At 35.8% G+C, this 14374-nt stretch overlaps 1 protein-coding gene across 1 annotated transcript in view; it reads left to right on the top strand.

Annotated features, from left to right (window-relative positions):
• Positions 1 to 14374, top strand: part of GUCY1A1 (guanylate cyclase 1 soluble subunit alpha 1) — a 40007-nt gene that overhangs the window by 21482 nt on the left and 4151 nt on the right. The window contains exons 2-8 of the mRNA XM_075029421.1: positions 1238 to 1646; positions 4647 to 4708; positions 6352 to 6410; positions 7488 to 8197; positions 9720 to 10205; positions 10719 to 10862; positions 13016 to 13170. Coding sequence (XP_074885522.1) covers positions 1398 to 1646; positions 4647 to 4708; positions 6352 to 6410; positions 7488 to 8197; positions 9720 to 10205; positions 10719 to 10862; positions 13016 to 13170 — 1865 coding nt within the window. The 5' untranslated portion in view covers positions 1238 to 1397. The remainder of the gene's footprint in view (positions 1 to 1237; positions 1647 to 4646; positions 4709 to 6351; positions 6411 to 7487; positions 8198 to 9719; positions 10206 to 10718; positions 10863 to 13015; positions 13171 to 14374) is intronic.

The following is a 14374-nucleotide window of genomic DNA, read 5'->3' as shown; positions in this document are numbered from 1 at the left end:
CTTTAATAATTTTGATAGATGTCCCCTAGAAGCTGGCCTGACACCATCAGTATTACAGCATACTTTAAGAGGGCCTTTTCTGCCAAATATATTTTTTTTCAGCAGCAGGTCCAGCCATAGTAGCTTCAGCCTGTTTCACCTCTTATCCATGCCACTCGTGCTGGGTCTGCAGCACTCCTCTGCTGTGCCATTCATTCGAGCTGTTTCAAAAGAAGCAGCTGATAACCTGTATCAGGGCGTTAGCTATTTTTAACCCTGGTACAGTCGCTGTGTGACCCTAAATGCCCTTTGGGTATCTCAGGGGCAGGAGTAAGCAGTGTGATGCACAGGCAGATTAAAGCCATAGTGCCTCTGAAAGAAATAGTTATACTGGATCTCCCAAGAGACAAATGTAATACTTCAGCTGCTTCCAGAGTCGCCAAAAGCTCTCAAAGATTACCTTGTTAGAGTATTATATGAGGATGAGAGAATCTGATTCAATGAGATACAGTCAATAGAAAATGAAGCCCTTAAGGGAAGAGCCTTTTTCAGATTAAGTCTTACTGAAATAAATGTAACAAACGGAACAATTATTAAAATAAAAAGTTCAGCCATTTTTTTTAATGTGTTGTTTAAAAGATATCACCTTCAAAAGCATAAAAATCCCTTGGTGTTTCCAAGCAACTACATCAGGTATGTGGTCAAATTCCCATGACGGTAGTTGTCACCAGTCAGTGGCTTTTAACGAGACACTAACCTTTGGTCTTGGATGGTTTGCTGTTCCAGAAGTGCAAGTACTAACTTTAGCCATACATTTCTTTATTACAAAAAGGGTATCTTGGTCATCAATTAAATTGAGATTTAAGTATCCATAACAAATCAGTTTCATTGTGCCACATCAGGTCGTTTTTAATAGCTGCTTATGAAGAATTAAAAAGGTTTTCTCATTAGAATTTTGCTCTCTACTCTTTCAGAAACCTCATCCATCAATGTGACCAAAGAGATATCAGATAAAACAACTCCTCTGCCTTAATCACTAGAGCCCCAGTTCAGCCAAGAACTTAACCATGCATGTAACTTTAATTACCTGAAGCACTGAAGTCAGGAGGGATTACATGCTTAAAATGGCACATGAGCTTAAGTGCTTTGCTCAGGAAAGCCATTATTTTAATGCACATATGATAAAACTGTCACATCACGGGAATTTAGAAGAGAAGATAAATGTTTTTAATTTTTTTTCTTTCTTCTTGTTTTGTAGGGGTACACATTTGTTCCTGTGGTGATTTATAGCCTCCAATAATCTTCCACAGTGGTTGCCTTATCTACTATTCTGGCATCTCCTGCTCTTGTTAGTAAACAGAAAACTATAAAACACAAAGCCAAGTACTCTTAATCTCAAGAGAAAGACTTTGTACAGTATGTTCTGTACAAAACTGAAAGACTTGAAGATCACAGGGGAATGTCCTTTCTCCTTACTGACTCAAAGTCACATTACTGAGGAACATGACAAGGACTGCACAGAACACAGCTCTAGAGCAGCTTTGCCCATCTGCAAAGAAGTTCATGAAAAAGATGCTCAAGGAAAACTTCCACAAAGGAAGACGAGCAGAAGTAGAGTGTACCTGCACACATTAACTGAAAGCATCTGCAAACTAATCTTTCCTGAGGTAAATAGATACTGCATAGTAATAATAATAATAATAATAATTTAATAGCATTTAATTTTAAATATTTAAAAAGCATTTTATGCAAGCCTTTAGAGTGAGCCTTTCAAAAGTTGTTTTAACTTCAAAGTTTGTGTTCTTATGTAGTTCTGCATAGTTTAAATCCTCATTTCATCCTTTTCCATTCCTTCTGGATACAATTTTGCCACAATCAGTTTTGTACACTTCACACCATCCCTTCCACTGTATTACCCTATATTTTTGCCTTGTATTTGCAACCTTCCTCTATCATTTTAATTGTTCCTTTTAAATCCACGTATTTCTGTAGCAATTTTTTACATAGAGATACAGTTAGAGAAACTCTGCCTTGCTACCTAGTTATGTAAATTATGTGGTCACGTCATCAATTCACCTAACTGAATCTGTACTGCTACATACATTAGTCATTATCAGAATATAATTAAAATAGCTGTTTTCACCTGTTATGATGCTAACGTCCTGCCGTACTATTTTTAAAAACATTATTGTCTGTGTTTACCACAAAGGTATTCTTATGTCTCTGCTCAACTCAACTGCAAACAAGTACTGTACATGCACAGTCGTTTGCTTGAGTGGAGATGAATACCATGGTTTGTCTCTGTAGAAAGAACATGAAAAATGAAGCTCCATAACATTCAACACTTGCCTCAAATTCTGTGGAAAGTATGAAGGAACTGACTGGTATATATTGGGACTACAAATGGCAAATGGCCAACTCTGTATAGTCAATTGATTACAATTGATTACAATTGATTACAATTCTATTACTTGACATTCAGTGTACCTTACTAAATGTGCTGGAGCTTGGTTAAATCTATTTGCAGATCTGTTTTCACAACTCTTCATCTATTACCCTTTTGTTAAAACTGTACATTATCAATTTTTGATAGACCCCTTTTTAACTGCTGCACTTACACAGAAGAAATTCATCCCTTCAAACTGATCTTTAAACATATAAAGGAAAGGACTTTTAACTCAAGAATGAACTGGCAAAGCACCCTTTCTATGGTGTCATGATTGCTGTATTGCTTTTCTAGTATATAGTTGTTTGTTGGATTTTTAATGAAATTATTGGGTTTTTTTTCTTTAAAGAGTGGTATAAAAGCATGCAGCTGCCTATTGTATAATCATGATAGGCTAGTTCATCAGCTGGGACAAAAGCTTGGTAAAGCCAAAGATATTATGACCATGTACCCCAGGAGCTACTGAAGCTCGAGGTTATTGTCACTGTTATTTACAGTTATTCAAGTCATATTCATTGGAGCTTTGTCCAAGTATAGTAGTCTGTTCTCATGCTGATTTGGGGTCAAGATGTAAGCATTTTCCCAATCCCAGTTCTCCATAGAAGGGGTTTGCTTGTTTAAAAACATATTTTTCATTGCTTAGATATTTTATGGTGCCTTACGTAACCATCGGTGACTAAAATCATCTTCTTTCCAATTGGAAACTCAAAAAAAAGGGCTGCATCATGACCCCTATTGACTCATGAACTCATGAAAACAGTGAGCTGTGCATGGAAGTTCAGGGCATAGTGAATCCAGAATAACTGTTGATTAAATCTGAGATATAATGTAGTGCATGTGATTGTTTTATTTGCTCCTTTGGGTGTTTACAGAAATATAGAGAACATTGCTCAGAGATAAGTAATGAACTGGATGGCATTCCACTTCCTGTACCAGTTTATACACAGATGTAATTTACATTGTGTTCATATACATGGTAGAACAGTTGTTCAGTTTAGATTTTTGCTTGGAAAAAGGCTCCAGAATATATTGCCTTTCTTTCACATGATATTTTCTTCATGTGTGCAAACTTTCCTTTTGAAAATAGGAAGTAAAAGTAAAAATACAAGTAAAAGATGCAGTAGAAAATGCTAGTTTCTTCAAGGAATGAGAACCAAAGAAAAGCCAGACCACAGCAAGCCTCAAACCCAATTCTATCATGGCAATATAGTACTATTCTTTATGGGAAGTTTGGGTTTCAAATGATCAGAGACTACATACATAAAACACCTCTGCTGGCCCCAACAATTTAAAATATGCATGTTTGGAAAGTGTTTTATCAGTTCCAACTAGGAACTACAGAAGGGATATGGAACCATGGGATCGAAGTTAAGGTAAATCGAATTAAGGTAAATCTTCAGGATACTCTAAAGGGTCTTTTATTACGGAATCCTTTTACAAAGGTTATCTACAGTGACTAGATTTTCATCTGGAGGATATTTGGGTTTGCAGCATACATAGCCAAAAGTCTTCGTTTTCTACAAATATAAAATAAATGGTTCTAACATTGTCTTGAAATGCTATAGTCTTGAAAAGAGAAAAGGATGTAATCTGAAGCACAGAAGCTATCTTGATCTGGATTATAGCGGCATTTGAAACTCTGTTACCTTTTGCAGTTTCAATCTTGAGACTTCTGAAAATTGCCCTGAAAAAAATTTAACTCTTAATATCCCAAGAAAAGTTAATTAGTTAGCAGAGCCACTTTTTAATGTTTTGCTGTGGGCATAATGGAGAATATAACTGGCTTTTTCTGTTAGGAGAAAATATTTTAAATTAAAAAGATTTCTTTCTACATTTTGCATCCATGGTAGGGTGTTTTTTGCGGGGGGGGGGGATGTGTAATAATAGAAAGTTGGGTTAATTATACTTATTTCTTAGCAGCACTGTCTTTATTGCCATCTGACAACTTGGAGGTAAAGTGCATCACTATATTTAAAATGCACAACCACTGGCGCACATCAGCTAAAGGGCTTAATTATAGTGGTACTGGAGCTGAAGACATCAACATAAACTAAACATCAAACACAGAAATGAGATGCTGTTTCTAACATCTATACCATCTTGAAAAAAGATGTTAGTCCCAAGGACAGCAAAGTAATTCTTCTCTGTATAAAAATGTTATTCTTATGATTAAATTTTCAGCAATGACATTTTAATCAACATACCTTCTTTTCTTCCTCAGTTTGAAAGGCTTAATCTTGCACTTCAGAGAACACTTGCAAAACACAGAATAAAAGAAACCAGGTAGGGATGTGTAATGGGTTTGCAACTAACTTCAGAGCAATGTTTTGCTGACAGTTCATAAGGACTCGGGTGGTGACTGGGAATCAGGACTTCTGGAATCTGTTTTCAGTTATCTTGACAAATTGGTGTGTAACATTTCATGTAGTGTAAGTTAATAATTATTTATTTTATTTTAAAGTATTTACAAATATTTAAATCTCTCACAAAGTTGACTTAATGGGCAAATTTAGCCATTTGTGCAGGGAAACAGCCAAGGACTTTTTTAAAATGAGCAAATGTTTTGGAGGAACTCAAGAGACTACGCAGGCATAAATGGAAAGGTAGATAGGATTGTATGTGGATCTATCCCAGTGTTTCTAAGATCCCAGGAAAAGAATCTTAAATGCAAATGATTAGTATTATACAAAAAAAATTGGCTTCTGATACAGTGAACAACCATACACTACAGATACTGACATACATGTTTTCACTGGGCTCACTTGGCTTCTGTTTTCTGTTTTGGAGGAACTCGGCTTGATTTTCAGCACTCCTTAGTACTAATCCAATATTAATCATTTGAGCCTTGTAGGGAGTGAGAATTTCTTAGTGTCTCATTATACATTGAGGATTCAATTTATTGAATGCATCTGAAAAAATAAGCCCCTCCGTTTAAGTCTCCTTTCAAAAGTGGAGGAAAATAATGAAGTTGGAAACTACACTGTTGCACACCTTGATAAGAATAGGTAATTACAATGTATCTTTTAAATTATACTTGATATTTTCAAAGCACTTCACATGCATTGACTAAACCAAAGGTAGCTGGTCAGATGTGTATTGCAATTGCTGACTGGCTTATTGATATGAATATTTTCCCTATCTTTAATTACGTGTTGCTTCCTGGAGCAGTTGTTTGAAACAAAAAATTACTATGCTATTCTGAATGATGTAATAATGCAAATGTAAAACAGATCTAAATGTCTCTATTGCTTCTGCATGTAAATATATCTAAGATATTTCAAGTGAAGACATTCAGAAAGCATGTATCAAAAGCTTATTGCTTATATGGAGGTTAATCTAAGCTACATGCTCTTCTTATCATTTTGGGTCTGATATTCAGGTTGATGTTTATTGACCTCAGAGAATTCAGAGCGCTGCAGTTTTGTGTCACAGAATCTGGATTACTACCAATGAACAAGTAATTTTGAAGTTAATAGTTGCTATTGGTATTTCCTCTCAAAACAGAATACCTTTTCACCTCTTTTGAATGTAATGCAATGTAATTCCAATAAATGTTTGAATATAAATTCCGATCATATTTTACAATACGTTATAAAATATAGTTATGGCTTCAAGCAAAAAACCCAAACCAAACAAAAACCAGCCCTGTTGCAACCTAAAGGCTTTTAATCAATGACAGTCTATAGCTTTTGGCCTCAATCCATAATCTGAGCTCAGACCACTAAAACTTTAATTTATCACAAATGCACTGGATTATCTAAGATCCTATCAAGACCCTATTTTGAATTAATCAAAACCTGCCTATTTGATCAGCAAAACTTGGTCTGTACACATTAAAGACAGGGAAGCTAACTTCTGTTACTATTTTTACCATGTTTTACCTTGATTTTTCAGGGGGGTTATTTACATTTTTATGATCTTTACAGAAAAACTGGGGATAGAGAAGATTTTGAAAAAATAATCAGTGATCATGCTAATGCAGCAGGTAATGTAAGTTTGTTTAATAATATATATATATAAAATATATAGATTATATGTAAGTTATCTATATAAAATTATATTTGTATATATAAATTAGTCTTGTTACTAAGAATAATTTCCTCCACGTAAGGGCTGCAGTGATACTGACAACACAGAGCCTAAACTGTAATCTCTGCAACTAACATTTCATAGTGTCAAAATGTGAGCTGAAGAGATGAGTTTCATCTCTCAGCTGTCATAAAATCATCCACCCCTACAATCCAACATCTAGAGGGAGTTGTAACATACATTCAGTAATAAGTTAAAGTTTTATACTCATTAAAAACTGTTTGATCCTTTTCATCTTCTGAAGGACTGGAGTCTGTTGGAAGAGAACTGCTGTAATTTGCAATATGGAACTCTCTGGCTACATCTGTAATAGTAAATTAACATTTCCAGGAACTGAAACATGGTCTGTACACCTAAACTGTTACCCTGGTGCTGGCACACAGTTGGCTTGTGACAGATAACACTTTTCCAAATGATTTCCAGTAACGGTTGGGGAGTTGGAACATTCCCCACAGCCAGTCTGCATGCAGCTAGCCTGTTTAAACAAATTTACTAGCAAAGATGTGCACTGTTCTGTGCCAGTTGCCCTCAGTGTCCTGGAATATTCCTAGGGTCATTTAATTTATTGGATCAGGCATAGTACTTATATCTGCATTTGTGCACAGATCCTATTTTATTCTTAATTTTTATTCTTATTTTAACTTTTTAAATTCTTATTTTATTTCTTCATATCAAGATAAGGGAATTGGGTTAAAGCCTGTGCCAAAACAGGCATTCATTCTGTCTACATCTCTACAAACAACACTGAGTCTTGGATCTTTCCGAACTACAACCTATTGTCTCCCTGTTTTCCAGGCAACACAAGTATGTCTTTGGTTAGAGCAGGACTCACAAATGAGAGGGCCCTCAGCTGTCAGTGCTGAATCAGGGAAGGATATTGCTAATTTGATTTGGTCTAGCATAAAAAAAGTGGAGGTTAGCCTGAGATTCAGTGTGATAAGTGCAGTTCTGACTAAAATGTAGTTTCATGCAGGTGTTCCCGTGGAGTCTCTACAGGAATCTCTTGGTGAAGAGCTATTCAAAATATGCTATGAAGAGGATGAACACATATTAGGGGTTATTGGAGGAACCCTTAAGGACTTCTTGAACAGTTTCACTACTCTGCTGAAGCAGAGCGGCCACAGCCAAGAAGCAGGAAAAAAGGACAGACTTGAAGATGCCTCCATATTATGCCTGGAGAAAGATCAGGACTTCTTAAATGTGTATTATTTCTTTCCTAAGAAAATTACGAGTCTTATTCTATCTGGTATTATTAAAGCAGCAGCTCATATTTTGTATGAAACTGAGGTGGAAGTGATGCTCATGCCTCCTTGTTTTCACAATGACTGCACTGAGTTTGCTAATCAGCCTTATTTGCTGTACTCTATACAAGTCAAAAGTGCAAAACCTTCATTATCTCCATGTAAACCACAGTCTTCACTTGTGATTCCTGCCTCTGTGTTCTGTAAGACTTTCCCATTTCATTTTATGTTTGACAAGGATATGTCAGTTCTTCAAATTGGAAATGGGATAAGAAGACTTTTGACCAGGAGAGAATTTCAAGCTAAGCCTAATTTTGAAGAGTATTTTGAAATTCTTACTCCCAAAGTAAGCTGCACTTTCAGTGGAATAATGACAATGCTAAATATGCAGTTTACTGTACGAGTCAGAAGATGGGATAATACTGATATGAAATCATCCATGGTAAGAGACTTTTTATAACCATTACTTCTGTGAGGAATTTTTTTTCTTCAGATAGAGTTAAAATAGCCACAAAACATGGTGCACTTTGCATTGTCTACCTCTCAACATCATATATAACTGAATAATAATGATTTATTGAGGGCACTCTAATGTAATTCAGATTCTGAAGCCAATATTCAGTCAAAATTCTGCTTTAGGACTTTTACACAAGTAAAATCCGACTGTTAACTTGATTTTACTAAAAAAAATAATTTTGAAATACTGATAAACTCAGTAAATTGAGATAAAGCCAATGACATGCCATGCTGCTGAAAATAAAGGCATCTCCAACACAAAGACCACAAAGCAGGGAAAGCTTTATCAAAGTGCCCCTCAATCATCTGGAAACAACAGATCTAGGATTTGGGGAAAGAAGTAGACATTTCCTGTGCTCATTCAGCCTTTGGTATCTGGTATTTTGATATCTTTGATATTCTGATGTTTTCATCAGATGTAATTGCCAAAGGTCCCCCTTAGTTTCAGCTGATGGGATTACTTACTGTTTTTGCCAAAGCTGGGTCTGTGGCAAATGACCTGGGACTGTAAAAAACATTGAATATTCAATGACCGCTTTTATTCATCACTGGCCTCAGCTGAATTCCAGCTTACATACACCCGAGACTCTCCAGGATGAATTACCAGTTCAGACTCAACACTCCAAGAACTTAAATGAAGAACGGTAATAAAGGTTTCACCCAGTTATTAATGAAACGGGAAAAAATGTTGCACTGATTAGCTACTTCATCTCAGATCCGTTTCTGCACTAGGCAACAGTTTAATGATTACAAGGGGTAGTAGATTCTGCTTTGCTTTTGCATGAATTTACATATGCAAATGTCTATTAGCAAGTAACTGGTTTTCTTCAAAAAATGGTCTTTCAAAGCAACGTGAAGTGTAGCTCTGCAGCACCTTGCACATTACACAACTGAATACAGAAATGACATAAAAACACTCCACAAAACATTTTGCTTTTTTAGATCATTAAAATGGGATATTTCTGCCATTTATGCCTTTAATTTTAAATTGCAGTGAGTACTGAATGTCCTATGATAAAATCGAAGCAGATTTTCTCACTTTATCTTACAAAGAAAGTGGTGCATGAATTAAACACTAGAGTTATTAGCAGAAATTCATAGGCCATAGTAACATTTTCTCAATAGGTGAAAATGCACAAAATTCTTTTTTTTGTTTTTCTCTTCTTCTTAAGCTAAAACCGATACTGATACTCAAACATAAGTAGGTGTTTATCCTAAAGTTGTGGCCTAACTTTTGTACCAGAAGGCTCAAGCAAAATAAACTTATTTGTTGGCTCTATGATTTAGCACTGCATGTTTTATCTTAAGCAACTAAACGAAAATGTAAGGACTATGGACTGGTCTGATTTTCTTACGTTTCAGCAAAATGTAATTCCTCTAAAACTTCTTGCTTCTAAACCATTGCCATGCATGTTTTGCATGAATTCTTGTTTCTTTAACTGTTTCAGGTAATGGATCTTAAAGGCCAAATGATCTATATTTTTGAATCCAGTGCCATCCTATTCTTGGGATCGCCTTGTGTGGATAGACTAGAAGATTTTACAGGACGTGGATTGTACCTCTCAGATATTCCCATTCACAATGCATTAAGAGATGTTGTTCTGATAGGAGAGCAGGCCAGAGCTCAGGATGGGCTGAAGAAGAGGTTAGGAAAGCTAAAAGCAACCCTTGAGCAGGCCCATCAAGCACTCGAAGAAGAAAAGAAGAAGACCGTAGATCTTCTGTTTTCAATTTTTCCTGGAGAGGTTGCTCAGCAGCTGTGGCAGGGGCAAGTTGTGCAAGCCAAGAAATTTAATAATGTCACAATGCTTTTCTCTGACATTGTTGGATTCACTGCCATTTGTTCCCAATGCTCACCTATGCAGGTTATCACCATGCTTAACGAGCTTTATACTCGCTTTGATTACCAATGTGGAGAGCTAGATGTCTACAAGGTACACAATTTATTGTATTTCTGTGGGGTTGTGGGGCAGGAAAGGAAAGGAAGACTAAATGGGACAGAGGATAATAGAAGTCCAAAAATTATTTTGCCCTAAAGCTTCATTATAAGAAAGACATATTAAGATAAATCACAAAACAACAAAAAAAATCAACAGGATCAGCCATTCATGCAGCCAAGAGAGAAACCCATCAAACTTAAGAGTTAATTTAAAAAATTAATTTCAATGACAGTGCTGTGAATTTGGAGTAAATAGGTGTTTAATGTAGCTATGGGTGCCTGACAGCAGGTGAGCAAGGAAAAGTATTTTAGCATTATGCCCAGCAATAAACACAAGTTGTGCAATTTTTCCTTTTGAATGATACTGCAGGATTTGCCCATGACTTAAATAATTTAGCAGGACAAGTAAGACTCAGTCAATATGTAGGTACAATTCTTACTGAAGCCACAGACTATTCTTTTATATGTCAAACAGTCTAACAGTAAGGAACAAATATGCCTGTTTTAGGTTGAGACTATTGGAGATGCCTACTGTGTCGCTGGAGGTTTACACAAAGAAAGTGAAACACATGCTGTTCAAATAGCATTGATGGCCCTGAAGATGATGGAGCTGTCAGATGAGGTGGTGTCTCCCCATGGAGAGCCTATCAAGGTCATATATTTTATTGTATTTTATATGGTTAAAGTGGGCATTTTTGATTGTTTAGTTGCTTTTGGGGTTTTTGTCTTGAGGAAATTTTGTATCATTGCATTAACTCAGTCAAGTTGGGGCATCAAGTGTGTATGGCTGGAGAAGCTGTCCTTTTTAGTTCTACGAATGAGAGTTTTGTGGAGAGGTAAAGATGAAACAAAGATTTGAAAATCAATCCAAAAGACTTAAATGCAGTGAAATCAATATTTGCACACTGACATGCTGCAGTTTTTGTCTCAGTAGCAATAAGTTTTTCAGTGGCATGGAATATCCTGTTACTGTTTTCTAATGAGAAGACTAATCCTCTCTCAAAATTAGACCCAATGAGAACATCTAAGTCTTTGGAAGTAACAGGTATAAATACAAATCATCAAAGACATGTTCCAATTGCAGTAATCCACATATCTTTAAAGGATTCTGTTGCTGTTCTAGTTTTACAGTCAGATACTGAGCCGCTACCATAAGATAATGGTGTAAATGCTGTCAAAGCAAATGTTAGATTCAGTGGTAGTTATATTTATGCCTTGCTTTCAATGAGGACTTACACATGTACTGAACTTTTCATATAGGTTTTCCTCACACTGAGAAAAAAAGAGAAAAGCCTGTGTGCATGACAAATGATGTGGACCTTCTACTAAGTTCAAATGTCCTGGAATGGGGTCCTATTATTTTTAATACAGGTGTCCTAGTTCATTATTTCATTCATTTGCTGATTTTTAACATTTCTGTTCATTTGTTCCTTTAGAAGACTTCAGGCTTCTTTGATTTCAGATCAAGGAATATTTGTATTCCAAGACAAAGAAAATGGTTATTAAGAGGATTACATGCTCCACATTTATCACAGAGAGAACAGCAGTATTATATTATAAATAAATGTCGTTTGTTTTGTATTTCACAATATCAAATTAAATTACACTTAAAAAATCTGGAAACATCTTGACAATATTATAACCTGTTTATAATTTCCATGCAAATGCTACCTCTATAATTTTGAATGAGGAATGCTATTACATTTTTAAAAGTAATATTAAAATAAGGAGAAAAAAATTGTATAAATACCTACTAGAAGCTTCTTAGAAGAAAATTGAATCTTTCTATTTTTAATGAAAGCATGCATCTATTTTAATGAAATGCTTCATGAAAGCATTGGCTGTTTTGCAAAGCAACAAATATGTCACACAGTCTACTGTCATTTTATGTATCAATTGTCAAAGAAAAAGATGTAACTGCAAACCGCTTACTTTAAATCAGACTTGTATATTGATGTACATATTTCAGCCATCTTTGCTGTGTGGGTGGATTTTGCTTTTGTTGTAAGCTTTTCTGCTTTTCCACTCAAAATTAGAAATTGTGACTTCTTCATAGTGATATGCTATTCTCTTGATATGTAAAGCATAGCACAGATAGTAGATACACAAGCTTCCCAACATCATGCCATTAGTGTGTCAGACTGCTATTCTGAAGAAAACATGTCTACATATGTATAATGTGCATAACAACACATCTCAAAAAAAAAAAAAAAAAAGGAACCTAGAAAGCAGCACCAGCTAAGCAAAACTCAAAAATCTGAGTATGAGTTACAATGAAAAGGTATCAGAATGTTTCAACTGTTGTATAATTTGATTACTTATCAAAATTCTGTACTCTGGGATTGGGATTTACCCTATGTGCGACCTTGTCAATAGAATTCAGTTGGAACTACAGCATATACATACTGTCTTTGCTGTTTCCTAAGACTTGTCTTCTGACTGTGACAGCAAAGCAAGTACTATTCATTAACTATCACCAGTCATGTAATTCCTCCCAGAAAAGTATACAAGTGTCATAGTAACTCCTGCTGATGTTTCTAGATCAATTTACTGCCACAGAGACCAGCGTTATCACAGTCATATCAGATGAAGGATTACTTACTATAAATGCAAGGCAAGGTAAACTTCAGCTAGCTTCCTCTCCATAAGAAGCGATGACCAGAATACAGACATTTTAAGGAGACTGTACTAACTCAATTTATATTAGTAGTGCTTTTTTTTTTTTTAATAGAGGAAGAATTTCTAAAACTGACTTTAACCTTTTTATTTTACCTAATAATGCTGTTTTCTGTCTTTTATTTAAAGATGCGTATTGGCCTTCATTCTGGATCTGTCTTTGCTGGAGTTGTTGGGGTTAAAATGCCTCGTTACTGCCTTTTTGGAAATAATGTAACTCTTGCCAATAAGTTTGAATCTTGCAGTATACCTAGAAAAATAAACGTCAGCCCAACAACTTACAGGTACAGTGCTTCACACCTGTAAAATTTCCACCTGAAGTAGTTACCATAATAGTTGATTATCTTCCTGTTCTTTCCCCGCTCCCCTCTGAAATACTGCTGTTTATTTTCCTTTTTCTCTTTTTTTCTGAGTGCTCATAAATGCACCATGGTTATTTTTAGTCAGAATACAACCAGCAGCAGCGAGAAAAAGGACAAAACAGAACATCTGATACTTATTTTTCAGATGTTACATTTAAAATAAATGGACTGCCTGGGCCAATTTTGCTTCTTACCCTGCAGCTGTACACCTCTTGCTTTTTTTTTTCTTCTCTCATATAGCTGGGTCCTCTTTGAGCTATGTGGCTTTCAGGGTGAACTGGATGCCAAATGGCTGCAGGTGCCCTTGAAAGTAACAGCCTTACTGAAGAATTGTTAAACATCACCCTACACATCTTCATTCTCTTGGTTAGGGAAGATAAATGAATAGATTGCAATGAATCAACCACCCCAGTGTTTAGTTCATACAGGTCTTGGTCCCAGCTCAGTTTAAACCTTTTAGTATGGAGCTTAGGCTGCACTATTTATCCACTCAGATCACACATTCTTAGTAACGTGTACTATGTGATTATGCAGACAGCTAGAAGGATCTCCCATGGGAAATACACCATCTTTCCTTTGTCCTTCGAACCTAATACTCTTTTCTTATTATCTGTTTAATTGTACTTAAAATTCACCTTACAACATGTTCATGGCCAAGAATATGTTTATAGGTGCCAGGCAAAATAATAGGAAACTGTTTTGAATTTGATGGTAACAGTCTACATCTGAACTCCAGGTCCAGGTCTGAATTTTATGCCACTGAGCTGATAGACACTATTGTTTCTTCTAGAGTGAACTGTAGAGAGTTAATCTACTAGTAGAAAGTGATATCGCTGGCTGTGTAAAATTACCAGGAATATGGATATAAATTATTTTTTCCTTTTAAGGAAGCTCTGCTACCTTCACTGCAGCCTGGACAGTCAGTTAGTTGTTCCTACTCTGCTTGTACCCACTGCCATATATCTGATAATGTCTTGTGGCAAGATTCTGTGTCCAATGTCAGACAGAGAATTTGGACCAGGATCCTGACATCCCCTGCAGCATGTGCTATGTGACTTACAGAATGCCAAACTTTAGATTCTCATACAGGTGATTTAGATAAAAGTAGCACAGGTATTCAGGCACG

The sequence above is a fragment of the Buteo buteo genome, chromosome 1, assembly GCF_964188355.1.
Source record: "Buteo buteo chromosome 1, bButBut1.hap1.1, whole genome shotgun sequence".
NCBI classification, from domain to species: domain Eukaryota; kingdom Metazoa; phylum Chordata; class Aves; order Accipitriformes; family Accipitridae; genus Buteo; species Buteo buteo.
The sequence above is the reverse complement of the archived record's forward strand: the minus strand, read 5'-3'. Positions and strand labels throughout refer to the sequence as shown.